The sequence below is a fragment of the Petaurus breviceps genome, unplaced genomic scaffold (genome assembly GCF_028583685.1).
Source record: "Petaurus breviceps papuanus isolate PSGF00001 unplaced genomic scaffold, PetGlider_PUasm1.0 91041, whole genome shotgun sequence".
NCBI classification, from domain to species: Eukaryota; Metazoa; Chordata; class Mammalia; order Diprotodontia; family Petauridae; genus Petaurus; species Petaurus breviceps.
In genome coordinates this window covers 39,160,676-39,177,174 of record NW_027187400.1, presented here as the reverse complement: position 1 = coordinate 39,177,174, position 16,499 = coordinate 39,160,676, and the positions used below count along the sequence as shown (strand labels likewise).

Here is a 16,499-nt window from a genome sequence, read left to right as displayed (position 1 = left end):
TGCAGGAGTTCTGACTTCACTGTCTTCCTCCTGTCCCATGCTTTGCTCCTTTTTGTCCCCAAAATAGAAGTCTAATGTTGGAATCTTCTGTTTGCTTTGTTTCCTTTGCCTGGGCGTGTAGCCACTCAATTATTTGACTTTTAGGCTTTTTGCCACAGTAGGACTCTGCTACCAGACAGGGGAGCTTCCGTCCCAAACGCTGGGGTTTTCTCAGCAGCCAGACGTATTAGTTGGGAGCCCTCTTTGAGGCCTCCTCACACTCTGGCAAGCTGGACACATGCCCCAGGACCTCCACCCTAGACTGCAATCCAGATCCAAGCAGGTTAAAGCAAGAGTGATTACCCCTCAGACTGGTCGCTTGGTCCCCCTACACTCTGCAGGCCAGGAACTGAAGCTGCCACATGGTAGCAGTGGCTGCACCGCAGCCCTCAGCAGCTTCTCGCCCCCGGGGGCAAAAGCCAAAGCTCTCCCAACTACAAGGTCCCAAAGTCCATACTGCACTGACCTCTCACTTTGTCCTTCGCATCTATGCGTTGATAAATCTGGAAACGACCACAGCTCTGCTGATCTGGAGTCCCTCCAGCCGGCGGCTGGTCAGGCCTGCCCTGGGCTAAAGCCTCCATGTGGGGCTGGGCTCGACTCCCAGAGCACTGCTCTGGCCGATTCCTGCCGGGCTGTCCTCAGCGGGAGGTTAGCTTCTCTGTGTCATTTTGTGGGTTCTGTAGCTCCAACGTTTGTTTAGAGTCCCCTTTTACATGGATTGGGGAAGGTGGAAGCCGGAGCCCCGGGGAGGTCCAGCTTCTACTCTGCCATCTTGGCTCTACCCCCCAGGGAGTTCTGATTACGTATGTTTTAAGAAGAAAAAAATCATCAAACTGGAATCTTAAAAAGTCAGCGTGCCTGTTCCAACATAATCCCATGTGACAAAGCTATTTACGTGGGGGGGAAAATGGAAGTGCTGACTTGTCCTCTCCTACACAGGTATCCTTTAAAGTGCAGAATAACGTCTGTAATCACCTGAAATTGAATGAGTCATGATGCTTTTACCTTTATAAAGCCAGGGAAATGGGGATGGTCTGCCACAGTGGGACCAACACCCTGAGTCAAAAACTAAGGTCTACTGAAGGGAAGCTCCACGACTTTCTCAGCCCAAGGCTGGCTCCCCAAGGCAGGCCCCTCAAATGCAGATGCATGCCCCTGGAGGTTGCAGGGTCTGACAGTCCACATTCTCCTTAGTCTCCTTCGCCCTTACCCCGACTCCAGGCCTTCTGAGTCGGACTTATGATTGTCTCCTCGACACTGGGACAAGCTCTTGGAGGGAAAGGATTGCTTCTTTCTATCTCTGTGCCCCCATCACCTAGCGCATTGCCTGGCATGCAGAAGACACTTAGTAAATGACCAGACTTCAAGCAAAGTGAAAGGGGAGAGGAGGTGCTTCCCCATAATCCCAAATTTTCACATGGCCACAGAGCCCCTGACACTCACAGGGACAGACCCAGACAGATAGCACTCAGAACCCCCTGAAAGCTCAGGGATGTCGCTGGGTACACCAGTAAGCTGACGGTCCTTCTAAGGCTGCATTTCAGCAGACCATTCAAGGATGAGACAAGATGAACTCCGTGCCTTGGTCACACACTTTCGCCAGACAGAAGGTCAGAGGCATCTCCTGAGAGAGTGAGAGGGCCAACAGCCACTGTACAACTACATCAGACAAGGATGACTGCCTTCCATATGCCAATGATCTCAATGAAAAGGGTTTCTGACTCTGACCCAGCAAGGAAGACACCATGACTGCTTCAGTATCTGGAGAAACATGCATGGCTGCATCCCAATTTTTTTACAATGTAAGGAAGAGAACACCTGCTTGGCTTTCAAGTCCCCCTGCTTCCTACCCCGGCATTAGTCAATTCAAGGCAAACAAACATACATTAAGCTCTTGGTGGCCAGGCCCCAACTGCAACAACAGCTGCTCCTGGCAGCAGGCGGCAGCAGGCCTTGGGTGGCCTGGGAACTGGTGTCCAGTCCACTTGCTCTCAAAGTGTGGCCCAAAGGTCCCCAAGGCCTCTGAGGCCTTCTCAGGGGGTCCAAGAGGCCAAATCCACTTTTATAATATACTAAGATATTATTTGCCTCTGCCTCCTTTTTTAAACTATGTATCTATATGATTTCTTTATATATTTCTACATATGGGTTTATTATTTTAAATGAATATTTTAAAATTGATCCATTTTAAGTTCTAATATGGTCCTTATCAATAGCATATATAACCCACATTTAAAAAAAGTTCTTTGGGGTCCTCGATCATTTCTGAGAGTATAAAGGGGTCTTGAAATCAAAATGTTTGAGAGCAGCTGGTCTAGTTCACCGCCACTAATCACTGGGACAAGCTGCAGACCGTACCAAGAACAAGCCTGGTGCCTCCCAATGCCTAAGCCGCTGAAAACCTGCTGATGACCTCAGGAAATAACAAGGCCCCAACGACAAGCAACAGGACTGTACACTGACCTCAGCGTACGCGGAAACCCCGACTGAAGGAGACACTCAGCTTGTGCAGGGCACCGGAGGCTGCAGACACAGCTGCCCTAACACCACCACTGATGGGAGCTGCTCATGCTTTGTAATGCCAGGTACTACACGGTTTAAAGAGAAGTCTAATCTATCCTTCATGGGGCAGATTTCTAATAGGAGAATCAGGCCTAGTTCTCTTAAGGGACCTTACCAGGCCCAGGCTTCAGGGCCTTCGCCATCCTGGCCTCCCTCTCTGGGCACTCTCCAGTTGATGAATGTCCCTCCTGTAAGAGAACACGGCACTGCACATGAGGCCTGATGACGGAGCACAGCAGACACACACCTCCTTACCCCTAGGCACCCACCTCTTGGTGCTGCCTCCTCACATGAGTGTTTATTTATTCAATGCTTACTATGGGCCAAGTGATGGGAATCAAGATACCAGCAGGAAGAAAACCATCCCTGCCTGCCCTCCAGCAACGTCCATTCAAAAAGGGGCAGAACACGGAGGAGGGAGGGGAGGAGACAGTCCTTACAGGACCTGGGGGACAAAGTCTGCAGAGGGAAGAAGAAGCTCAGAAGCAAAACACGGCTGGCCGGCGTGGGCTCTGTGCTGAAAGAGGAGGCTCTGGGAGGAGTCGTGTAATGAGAAAAAAGGGCTACAGGGACAGAGCAACTGTGAACAGAGCAAGAGCAGGAGCAGGGAACTTCCTCTGTGTGTGTGTGTGTGTGTGTGTGTGTGAGTGTGTGTCTGCATGTGTGAGTATGTGTGTGTGTGAGACTGTGTGACTGTGTTTGACTCTTATTTGAACTGAGGGGTTCCAATGAGAGAATGTGTGTAAAGGGCTTGGTAGCCTCCATACACCCCCAATGCTAGGCACAGGGTCTTCTACATAAATGAGTGCTAGACAAATGCAAATGTGAAAGCAACATACCATTGTGGCCTACTCAGCATTCCTGTAAAGGAAAATTATACACATGGTCCTAAGACTAAGGGAAAATACCTATACTGCAGAGGAGTCTAAGTTAGATTTGCATTTTGGTGGCTTTCTGATGAATAAGGGGTAAAAAAAAACAACCAATTTTCAAATGACTAATCTACACATTGATCAAAGGAACCTGAGTTGGAAGGGACCTCAGGGGACATGGGGTCCAAGCAGGAGTTGTCTAAGAACCCCTTCTATTAAGTTCCCCAAGCCCCCCAGTGAGGGTGCACGGGCTCCGCTCCCCCTCACACACCATGAGGTTGCGTGAGCCTACCCCACATAAGGCACACAGCTCTGGGAGGGGCCTGGCCCTGCCTCTCTGTGACCTTTACTGATTGCTCCGACGTGTGCCTGGGGTCCGGCCCTCGTGCCCATCTATCCTGCCCACCCCACCTCCCCCCCAACAATAGTCCTTTTCCAATCTAAACCTCTCTAGCTCCTCTGACAGATCCCCATACACCATGGACTCCAGGTCTTTTACCATCCTGGTCACTCTTCCCCTGATCATTCTTTCCTAAACAGTGGTGCCCCCGATGGACATATCCATGCAGTCTGAGGAGGGCGGAGTATAGCAGACCTGGCCAGTGCCAGCCCTCAGGCAAAGCCCTGCCCACTCCTCTAAAGGCAGGCACAGGTCCCATTTACCCTTTGGGCTCCCACGTCACAGTGGTGACTCACAATGAGTCCTTGAAGGCCTCCAGTTTTCCACAGACAGCACTGTCTAGATGTACTCCCTCCCATCTGTGTTTGTGAAGCCATCTTCTGGACTCAACAACAGAACTTGACATTTACAGCTATATTTTACGCTGTGCAATTCAGTCCCTTAAGCCCGCCCACTGAGCTCTCCAGCTCTCCGGGCCTGTCACATTGGTCAGCTTTCCTCACTTGGGGTCCTCTCTGCATTAAGAGGATACGCCAGCCAGGCTTGCTTAACGTAATTTTTTGTTACACTTCAAATTTTGAACTGTCTTCCTCCCTCCCCAAGAAAGATTCCTATGACACTCACTCTGCTGGAGTCTTCCCCACAAGGCGAGCTCCAGCCCACGGCTCCCTAGCGTGTTTTCAGAAAAGACGCGCGACTCTGCCTGCTACTTTACTGAAGTCCGGCAGACTCTCCATCCTGTTGCCCAGCCAGTGTAAGTAAGCCAGGCCAGTCCTATCGGACCTCTTCTTGAAGGCGGCTCTCTGTGATCCATTCCCTTGTGAAATATTTACACATCAGGGGAGGTCAGACCATGCCCAGCTTTCCCAGACTCCTCCAGCACAAGAGGACACAGAGGATGAAGAAGTCACTCACATCCCCCAAAGTCTCCCTCATGCCCACTCCAGCAGCAGGCCCAGAAGAGCCGGGGTCCTGGATAATCCTACCATCTTTCAAAGACTGAAATCAATGCTGCTGTGATAATGTATGTAAAATGCCTTCCCAAGCTTGAAGCACCATGTAAATGTCAGGCCCTAGCCTAGCAGCTACTGTTAAGTCCACATTCACCAACTGCTTTGCTTTGGCCAGGAGAGATCTGGAGAGATCTGGAGGAGATGTCTCCCCTCATTATTCTAGGCTGTCTCTGCCAGATCTGTGAGCTCTTCAAGCTCATCATCACCGTGCTCCTTCTGTCCTGGCAGCCTGTAGCGTATTCCCAAGACAGCTGCACTTCCACTTCTGCCCTCATTGATTCTCAGCCAAATGTTCTTGCCCATGTTCCACTTCATCCCCTGCCTGGAGCCCTGGACTCCTCACACAAATACATCTTCTTAATATGTGGCCCTTCTCTACTTCCCTAATCCAAGCAGGAATCCTCCTTTCTGCAGCCATGCTCACAACCGGCCTCCTGGGGCCTCCAAGACACCCTGCCGATTACTCATATGTACAATTATGGATAAGAACCATGGGTCCCTACACAATCACCTGGAGTTTACCGTGGCATTGAGGTTAAATCGTTTGATAAATTCTCTATCCTGTCTTGGATATAGGGGACATTCAAAAGCTATTCAGTAGGTTATAAGAAAGAATTCTTAACTTTCAATATGGTAAGACATAACCCTAGACGACCCAAGACTAGAGCATCTCCTTAGCTTAAGGAAAAGAATAAGAAGCCACCTGGCAGTGAAAAGGGTCATAGAATATTGGTTGAGACTCTATAACTTTAATATTCTTTAGCTTGTAGACTCTAAGTAAAGACAGACCAAGCTCAAAAATCATTCTTACTAGTGTGTCTAGAATTCAAAAAGTCTGCTTGCTCTTGGATGTAAACCACCCCCACCCCACCCTCTCCTTGCCTGCCTGGCAGCTATCCCCCCACCCTGGACCTGCACACCTGAAAGTCAGTTACCCCCCACACCCCCACCCTGCCCATCTGGCAGTTAGTTACCCATTGCCCCCTTGGCCTGCACACCTGCAAATTAGTTACCACCCCCAGCCCTGCCCATCTGGTAGTTGGCTTACCCACCACCTTCCCTAACATCTCTCCCTTTGCAAGTCAAAGCAAATGCTCCACCAGAACTGCACTGAAAGGTCTCCCAGCACCCTGGTTCTGATGCAACCCAAGAAAACCAGGTGCTGACCACAGGCTCTTGTGAACTTACTTTCTTCATCAATCTTCAGCTCCTCATTGTTTTTAATCTTTTCCGCGACCTCTTTTTCATTGTGGCCTTTGCTTGCCAAAAACTTCACTTTATATTCGTCCCAAGACACACGGCCTAAAAGAATACATCAAACACATTAGACTTTTTAATAATACTTTGTTATGTTCCTCTGATACATCTGGTAAGACCTTGATACCACAGTCCTATGTAAAATACAGTCCTGTCCTATCCTCACTGGGGTTATAGGGGAACTCTTCCCCAGTACTTACCTAGTTGATTTTCTCTCTGAACAAAGACCTCAAAAATACTTTTCTTGAGCCCAAGTTTACTTTTAGGTAAAGTGGGGTGTGGGATGTGTGTGATGTGGTAGAGAAAAGCAGATGAATAAGAAACCACGTTGGCTTCTACCTTCCCCAGTTCAGCTAGCTCAGCATACCCCTTCTACAGGCACACCCCAGAAAATACCATGGAGTTAAATGAACCCAAGAGGTAAAATGCAGTATGGTTAGAGGAAGCTTTCATAACCAAAAAAATAGAAGAGACCACAAAAGACAAATTGGACTATTTACATTATATGAAATTTTAAAGCTTTTGTACAGACAAAATCAATGCAACCAGAATAAGAGGAGAAACTGCCAGGTTGTATGTGGAAAAACCATGAACATTCCTAAGTAAAGATTGCTATCCAAGACATAAAAGAGAACTGTCACAAATATATAGGATTAAGAGTCATGTTGCAACAGATAAATTTTTTAAAGATATGAGGAGATGGCAAGCCCCAGTGGTCCTTGGGATGCCACAACAAGACAGATAGCAATGTACAGGGCATAGAACTTACTACAGATATTTATATGCCAGCAAAAATGAGAATTTAAAAGGAGTATTATTTGCAAAAACATAAAATACCCAAATGAGTGGATCAAATAGAGATCTTAAAAGTCTTAGAAAATAAAATTAAACAAACTGTAAAGGATATCTCAAGGGGGAAAAAAAAAACCAATGGTCCAGATGGATTTGCAAGAAGAACAATTAATACCTATGCTACACAAATTATTCTCAAAAACCTGGGAAAGAAAATATTCTATTAAGCTCCTGTTAGGAGACAAGTCCTAACACCTAAATCAGGGAAGGATCAAATAAAGAATTGTGTATCAATGTAACTAAAGCATATTGATACTAAAATTTTAAATAAAATCCTAGCAAAAAGACTACACTTAACATATTTTAACATTCATATTTTAAAATTTTGAGTTCCACATTCTCTCAGCCATTCCCCACCCACTGAGAAGGAACACAATTATGATATCAATTATGCATGCAAATGTGGGAAACCTGGAACACTAATCCATTGGTGGAGCTGTGAACCGATCCAGCCATTCTGGAGAGCAACCTGGAAGTCTGCCCAAAGGGCTATAAAACTGTGCATGCCCTTTGACCCAGCAATACCACTTCTAGGGCTGTATCCCAAAGACATCACACCAATGGGAAAAGGACCCACATGTATAAAAATATTTGCTCTTTTTGTGGTGGCAAAGAATTGGAAAGTGAAGGGATGCCCATCAGTTGGGGAATGGCTGAACAAGCTGTGGCATACGAATGTAATGGAATACTATTGTGCTATACGAAATGATGAGCAGGCGGACTTGAGAAAAACCTGGGAAGATTAACATGAACTGATGCTGAGCGAAGTGAGCAGAAACAGGAGAACATTGCACAGAGTAACAACCGCATTATATAACTGACTTTAATAAGACTCGGCTCTTCTCGCAATGCAAGGATAGAAGACAACTCCAAAAGACTCGCAATGGAAAATGCCATCCACATTCAGAGACAGAGCTCTGGGGTCTGGATGCAGATGGAAGCAGACTATCTGCTCTCCTTTTCATTTGTTGCTTTGTTTCTTTTTTCTCTTGGTTCCCCCCATTAGTTCTAATTCCTCTTCACATCACGACTAATGTGAAAATACGTTTAATATGAATGTATCAGCAGAGCCTATATCAAACTGCACACCATCTTGGAGAGGGGGGAGGACAGGGTGGGGAAGAAAATTAAAAACTCAAATTGTTAGTGTCTGTGTCCTTTACTGATCATTTTCTTTGATCCTTTTCTTCAGATTTTGTTGCTATTTTTAAAATAAAATTTCAGTCAGTTTTCCTATTAAGAATTTCTCATTAGGGGTTGCTAGGTGGTGCAGTGAATAGAGCACCGGCCCTGGAGTCAGGAGGACCTGAGTTCAAAATCCAGCCTCAGACATTTAACAAAAAAACTAGCCATGTGACCTTGGACAAGTCACTTAACCCCAACTGCCCTCCAAAAAAACCGAATTTCTCATTAAAACAAAAGTTCAGAGGAACCTTGCAGTAGAATCTTTCAAATTTATTTTTTAAATGTTTACTCTAAATGGCACCAAACAGTATCAGGTCATTTCCAGCTTATATTTCCAAACCAACTGAATTCAGACTTTTTAATATAAGTTGGAAGTGACCCTGACTATTCCTAATGGAGCAATCCACACTATGGACCCAGTGTTGTGCTAGTCCTTACAAGAGACTGAAGCCCCTCTGTGGCTTCAAGGAACAGAAACCAAGGGCCCCACTTAGTCTGACCTGGCCTAACAGACCCCTCATCACGGCTATCCGGGAGGACAGATACAAGCAGGCATGCCTGGTCCAACCTCCTGGGTTCAGGGCAGAGCCCACCTAACAGCTCCAGACCTTGCCAGGGGCCTGCGGCTAGTCCAGGCTGTCCAGTTTCACCTGGCAGGGATGGGGGGTGGGGGGTGGGGGCCTGTTCATGGATATGCCTTCCCAGGAGTTAGCTGAGGCCCCACAGGTTTGCAGGCACAAAGAGGCCCACGCTAACTCACTTCTAGGAAAAGCAAATGTCACTTGTCCTCTGGTTTACAGACACCAGTATTTTTTGTCATGGCTGTGCATGAAAAATGTACAGCCTGTCTCAGGAAGCCCTTGGCGCCCTAACGGAAGCATGAGGGCATTGGAGAGACACTGGACGTGGGGGTGCCAGGGGGGCCTACCGTCTCCATCAGGATCCACTGCCCTGAAGTGCATCTTGTTTTCTTTGACGGCTTCCTGAAAGTGCTCCTCGGTCTTCTCCATGATCCAACGCTGCATTTCTTTGGCACTGATCCTTTTGTCATTATTCACGTCCACCCTGCAAAGATGCACAAAAGTCAATGGACCTAGACAAGAGCCACCACAGCGTCATGAGGGTTTGCTGGGCGAGAGAAGAGGGCCATGCCATGGACACCCAGGAGGAAGCAGCCTCACAAATGCCTGGAGTCCAAGCCCCTTCTCTTACAGGTGAGGAAAGGGAGGGCTGTGCCCCTGATCCCAGGGCAGTGACTGTGCCAGAAGGGAATGAAGGTCTAATCACCCCACAGCAGGGTCCCTGTTCCGAGCCAGGGCAGAACGGCTGTTAGAAATGGCCTCTTCCACTGCCTGCTTCCTTGCCCTTTATTTTAAACCCTGGGTATGCCCAGAAGGTGACGATGATGATGACGATGAGGATGATGACAACTTGTCTCCCCCTCTAGGATCTAGGTCTCTAGAGCCAGGGTCTGGTGACACTGCTGGGTAGAGCATGTCTACCCTACTCAGGCAAATGAGACAGAGGTGCAAGGGCCCCATGAGGCTCAGAGTGCTAGAGAAATGCCTAGCTCTATCGTCAATGTTTTAAGAATTGAGAGAAAGCAGGATCACCAAGGCCCACGTGCTGACTCCCTGGGAGGGTCCAGGATGTGCTTCTCCCCCTCTTCTAGGCCCTAGCCCCTCATCCTGGCACACAGAGGGCTTTGCCAAGTCCTACTAGGTCTAGATTTGAGGCTTTCTTTCATGCAGCCCACAGTGGCATTTATTAGGTTTTGTGGCTCCCAGGTCGCACCTCTAATTCATACTAAGGCTGAAGCCCACAAAGACGACAGGATCTTTTCGGATAAACTGCTACCTCAGATACTCATCTACCTGACTCTTAGAATTTTACTTGTTTCTTATTAAACGTCACCTTCTTAGGTTTGGTCTAACCTTTCCAATCTTTCGGCCTGCTGAGGTATTTTTAGGTCATGACTGTTAGTCAATATGTTAATGTTATCTGAAAATTAGAAAATCATACCATCTGTCTTATGGTTCTAGTCCTTGAGGAAAATGGTGAACAGCAGAGATGCACAAGAAGACCCCTGGAGCCCTCTACCAGAGACCTCCCAATCTATTAAGGAGCCACTAATGATTTGGGGCTGGCTATGAATGAAAAAACACTACCCCAAAGTACGCTAAGTGCTGGGGTACAAACACAAAAGTGAGGCCAACTCTGGCTTACAGTCTGATGGAGTCGATCTCTATATAGGGGAACAAACAGGTGTGGTGAGTGGAGTCAGGGCAGAAGAGCTCATCAATCGACCGACTGAGTCAATCAAGTGATCCAAACAATAAACAATCAATCAGCAGGCATTTATTAAGTTTCTACTGTCTACCTACAGTGACAGTGGGCAATCTGCTTACCAGCCTCGTGCCTCAGTTTCCTCAGCTGTAAAATGAAGAGATGTGGATAGATAGCCTCTGGGTACCCTGTCCCTGGAGGGCAAGGATGCTGTGATCTGCCCAGCCAGATTGCCAAGCCCAGAGGAAACAAATGTTCAAGATGAAAAGAGTCCCTACTATCAAGAGGTCCAGACCCCAGATGTCAAGACAAGATCATACTTCGGTAGACACACAAGGCACCGCAGTTTGGGAGAAGGCAGAAGCCAGAAGGAGAGGGAAAGGCTTCCTGCAGAGAGGGACGCTGGAGCAATGCCTTGAAGGAGGAGGAGGCATATGCCAAGCAGGAGAGGAGGGTTACGTTACATACAGAGGGAAGACTGACTGCACCATACCTAACACCTCGTAACTGCTGAAGAAATGCCTGCTGGCTGACCAACTGAAAAGAACCCAGGAATGGGATGGAGGGAGCTGCATCAGATGCATCAGGGGGGTCGGGAAGAAGAGACCATCAGCTATGACAATGAAGAAACCACCAGAACCTTTGGTGCAGGAGCTTCACCTGAGGGATGAGTCTGGAGGTGAGGGTGGTGAGGGAGGTGAGGGAGTGGGCAGTAGCTGCACTGAGGAAAGACCACTTTCTCAGTGAGTCTGAGAGGAGAGTGAGAGGGGGAGAGGCAGAGGAGAGACTTTTTGAGGGCTGGGGGAGATGGCACCTTTGAAGGCAATAGGAAAAGAACCCCTGCAGAGGCTGAAGATCGCAGAGAAAAGGGGATGCGCTGGGGAAAGCTGCTGGAGAAAAGGGAAGGGCACAGGAGAAGGGCATGTGCAGAGAGACTGGCCATGGCCAGAGAAGGGCCGCCACGCCATCAGGTGGACAAAGGAGGCAAAAGAGGCTTGAGGAGAGGTCTGGATGGCGGGGCTAAGTTAGGAAGTGCCAGAAGGCCTGCCCACCCTCCTATTGGCTAGGCCCTGCCAACCCTGGATTACAGGGTTCTAGGGTCCCCAATCAGCCTGGCTGCACCTTCTCTAAACACTGGCTACCCCAGCAATACCTATGTGATTCCAAAATAAGCTTTTTAGTCTTCAGTTAACAAATACAAAATAAAATGGACATTTCTACCTACATAGTAGAACTGAAAATGATTTGTAATGTTTGGACTGCGGCTCTCCCTTAACTTTTCTTTTTAAGTATATAATACATTCGACCTGTAGCTTTCACAGCCTTCCTTCTGTTCTATTCTGTGTTTAAAAAGAGAAAAAAAAGGAGCAGCCTTAGTGACTCTCCTTTTCTTAATACTACCCTGTCCCTTCCTCACCCTCTCCACCCTGTCCCAAGGGAAAAAGAAGAAGGAAGCAAAGGCCTCCTAACACCTTGGCTACGTGCGATTCTGGGTCTGGAGGCCCCTGACTTTCCCAGAGGTGAGTGGTGGCAGCTGCTGTGACTCAGAGTGGGAAATGCTGCTTCAACAACATTCCAAGGAGGGGCTCTGAGGAAGAGCACCAAGGGGAGTGGGGAGTGGGGAGTGGGGAGTGGGGGGGGGCCGGGAGTAAAGAGAAGGCAGCTGCCCCCGGAATGCCGACTCCAGGCAGTCAGATGGAAGGGGGAGCAGCCTGGCAAGCTCTTTCGCTCTTTCCCAGATTGAACAATGGTTCCAGAACTGGAAATCAAAGAGCTTGGGGAAGTGAAGAGATGGGGAGGTGAGCCTGGCTGCAGCCTGCCCAGATGCGGCATGAAAGGTGAGAACCTCATGAGTCTGTTAAATGCTCTATTCACCTCTAGGCAAACTACAGAGACAGCATCCTACTGATCGAGGACCCCAGCGAAAAAAGAAACATGGTTAGTGTGGCAGGACCTCTCCACAATCAAGCCACGCAGCCAACAACTGCTACCTTCTCTAGATTGTTACTAACCGTCTTTGAATAACACACAATCTAAATACAATGTGTCCAGGAATCAAGGGCAAACTCATCGGCCTACACTTTGCAGACGCCCCTCTCCTCTCCTCCCTTACTTGAGAATCAGCACAGTGTCTGTCCTCTGGTGCACAAGCCCGTCTCCTGGGGTCCACCCTGACTAGGGCTCTGAAGTCCCGCTATGTCCGCGATCCCAGCACACAGAGGATGCCGCTCACTCAGGCCTCTTCAAGGCAGCCATGTGTTCTTGTTTCCTTCCTTCCTGCTTAAAAGGAGAGTCAACTCTCTATTCGCTAGTGTCATTCTTTAGAGGATTACACCTCAGAAGATAAAAACTGAGATTCTGAGTAAATAAGACTGAGTGCCAGAGCCCGGAGCTGTAGTAACTCACCAAGGTAAAGTCAAGCCAAAGCTAATTCTAAGGCCTTAACTGTTTCTCTACTCTCAAGTAACGGCAGAAAGTTGAGGGGATTTCTTCAGCAATATCTGGTTCCTTTCTAAAAGTCACATTACCCCTAAAAAATTCCAAGGCTAACCACATAAGACTGTAATGAATAAAGTAAAATGTCAACAGATAGCGGATCAGAACAATTTAAATCAATAAGCAGGCCTGTTCTTAGATGGAAATACCACAGAAGAGTCGTCACGTGGCCAATCTTCTCTTTTTCTCAAACTGCATTAACTTGCCTGTTTTTCATGTCCAACACACACATGTGCATGAGCACACACAAACACACGCATGCATGCACGCACACAAACACACACACAGCTCCAAGTTATCTGGTGCCTAAAAATTACAGTGAAAAACTACCTTTATGCACGGATAGGGAACCACTTGAAATTTACTAGATAATGCTATTTTCCACAAAACTTTGCTCTTCCTCCCTATTTTAATCCTGATTATGGCATTAAAGGAATAAGAAATGAAAAAAGGGAGCAGACCTGTGCTTTCATTGGTTTAGTACTGGCACAGCCAACTGGCATAGTGGATTGGGCACTAGGCCTGGACTCAGGAAGATCTGAGTTCAAATCCAGCCTGAGATACTTCCTAGCTGCATGACCCTGGGCAAGTCACTTAACCTGTCTTAGTTTTCTCATTTGTAAAATGGTGATCACACCAGGCCCTACCTCACAGGGTTTTTGTGAGGATGAAATGATATGACAAACAGAAAGCACTTCTGGGTAAAACACTAGCTACTATCATAGTAAGGAATCCCCCTGATGATGCGGGCTGGCACCTTCCAGTGTATACACTCCTAAGAGCGATCCTAGTAGGTGGCCTAGAAGTGACCTGTGTGGCTCACACCCAGCATGCACCAAAGGAGGAGCTTGAACCCGGATCACCCTGCCTTCTGGCCACAACACTGCACGCACTGTCAATGAGAAGACATTCAGTGAGTGGTTTTTCAATAAATTCCGTATCAAACCACAGTAGAACAAGAGTCTCCTTAGTAATTTAAGGCAACAGAGAAAGAGCAGTGGGCAATGTTCACATCCTCCTCCCACCTAACTCACCAATGCCGCTCCACCACAACAACTGTAGTCACAGGCTAACCTAAATATCGTTGTGAAGGAGTTTTTACACAGACTCAGCAGGCAGCCAGCTTTCTCGGGTCAGTTCTGCGGGGGTGTGCCTTAGAGGGAGGCAGCCTAGGAAGGCTGTGAAGCCCAGCCTGGTCTCTCTGGTCAGTCAGGGCAGGGAGAGCAGGGGCAGCGGGTCCTCTGCTGGTTTCTGACAGTGGAGTCGGGGAGGGGAGGACACTGAGCATGTTATACTATCTACCCAACTCACCTGGATTTTATAAGAAATCTCAATCTGAATATTCTGAAACATTTTGAGCTCTGCTAAGGACCAGAAATAAAACCCCACTAACAGACATCTACTTGGGTTCTGAAGTCAAAGGTCAAACATCCATAAAATTAACATAAACCTCCCAGAGAGAAGTTCTAAGGGACTGTTTACTTCGAATATGATGATTAAGGATTAAAGGATTCCAAGTGGACATTATTCTTTCATTCATCAATTAGGGGTTGTATTTTATCTACGCTGAAAAAAAATGTTCTCCCAGGCCTCCTTCTAGTTGCAATGTTTAAGAAACATATGATCTTGCTCTGGCAAAAGTCAAGATATGCACTGAACTTTTAGAAGTGCAGCTAGGTGGCCCAGTGGATAAAGCACCAAGCCCAGTGTCAGGAGGACCAGGGTTCAAATCAAGCCCCAGACACTTACTAGCTGCATGACCTTAGGCAAGTCACTTCACCCTGTTTGCCTCACTTTCCTTATCTGTAAAATGGGCTGGAGAAGGAAATGACAAACCACTGAAGTATCTCCACCAAGAAAACCCCAAATGGGTCAGGAAGACTCGGACATGACTGAAACAACTGAACAACAGACTCTTAAAAACAAGACTATTGGGAAAATAAAGTATAAATCAAATTTCCAAGACTCCATCTCAGTTTCTTTTACCACAAATTAAAGGACATTTCAGGTATGCCATTAAACACCTAGCTGACGACCTATCGAGTCAAAGACATCTTGCTGCAATGACTTTGGGGGTCGGCATGGCATAAGAGTTGGGGTTATACTGACAGATCTAAGGAGAGAATGTGCATCCACGTGGCCACCAATAAACAAGCCCCGCTGGACAGTCTGGAAGTGCACCACAGTGAGAGCCCTTCCTTTACGCCAGCTCGTGGGTGAACCAGGACACGCTGGGCACGTTCTGCCCTACTTGCTGAAAAAAAGTCACCCAACGTCCTTGGATTGTCTGCATGAATGGCCTTGCTCCTCCAAAGGCGGGACAAGATCTTCATCAACAGAAAGTATCTGGAGCCAAAAACAGAGACTGGGGGCCCTCATGGGGACCAATCAACAAGATTCTGTGAGAGACAGGACACAGACAACAGTTCACAGTCTCCAGAGGGCAATCCCTGTGGCCACTCCCATTTCAGAATTCACAAAGAGAAGGCAGGGGCTGCTGTTCACTCCAGATGTGGGGAGACATGGTTTCAGAGGATTTCAGAGCATTCTGCACAGGTACAGAAGACCAAAGCCTACAGTTCTCCAGGAGATGTCAGTTCAGGAAAGACGCCCCAGCACACAGAGAACTGGGCCTCAAGGCAGGGAGATCTGGGAGTTCAAATCTAGTCTCAGACGCTTCCTAGCCATGTGACCTTGGATGGGTCATTTAACCTTTGTCTGCCTCAGCTTCCTCAACTATAAAATGGGGATCATAATGGCACATATCTCCCAGGGTCATTAGAAGGATCGAATGGGAAGTGCTTAGCATGGCTCTGCCACAGGCATTTCATAAATGCTGCTTCCCTTCCCCACATAAGATGAAATTCTGAAGACACAAACAGAGATAATTCCATTAAGGAGAAAAAAAGGGAAGCTATCTAAAGAAAGAAAAATGGAAGCAGAAGGAATCTGTGACCAACTTTGGTTTTAAAAATAGGAGCCAGAAACAAGGGGAGATTAAAAGGATAACAGTGTTAGGGGTGGTAAGGCTCAAAACAAAAAACTGGCCATCGATGCCGAGGACACCTCTCTGTCTTTCAATTTACCTTTACTGACAGGTCTGGTTTTTACTGCACGTTTCCTAACATATCCCAAGCCTCACTCCTTCCCAGTGAATTATCACTTGAAATAAACAAGAGGGGAAAATTAAGTTAGGAATACTGAAGAAAGCCGAAGAAGTCTCTTACATGGCGCTGCACATCCACGGTCCTGCTACAAGAGGGAGGCGCCTTCTCTTCTTTGGGCTAAGCCTGGTCATTCTTGTGCAGCATTCAGTTTGGACTACTCAGCGTAGTGATCAGTTCTTAGAGTACAATAACACTTCATTACATCCATGGATCAGAACTTGTTCCATTGATTCATTAATCAATGGGTGTCTACTTGGTTCCAGTTCTTTGCCACTATGCTGCTAGCCATACTTTGGCATAGATATTAAATTGACAATATAAATGCTGAGGCAAACATTGGTGTATATACTCATAGTTCATGTCTTTT

The 16,499-nt window shown here is 47.4% G+C and overlaps 1 protein-coding gene across 2 annotated transcripts in view; it reads right to left on the bottom strand.

Moving 5' to 3' along the window:
* The window catches only part of SDF4 (stromal cell derived factor 4), a 47,582-nt gene that overhangs the window by 10,021 nt on the left and 21,062 nt on the right, over positions 1–16,499 (bottom strand). For both annotated transcript variants that reach the window (XM_069079091.1, XM_069079092.1), the window contains exons 3-4: positions 9,112–9,248; positions 6,078–6,191 (exon numbers count right to left, since the gene is read on the bottom strand). In XM_069079091.1, coding sequence (XP_068935192.1) covers positions 6,078–6,191; positions 9,112–9,248 — 251 coding nt within the window. The remainder of the gene's footprint in view (positions 1–6,077; positions 6,192–9,111; positions 9,249–16,499) is intronic.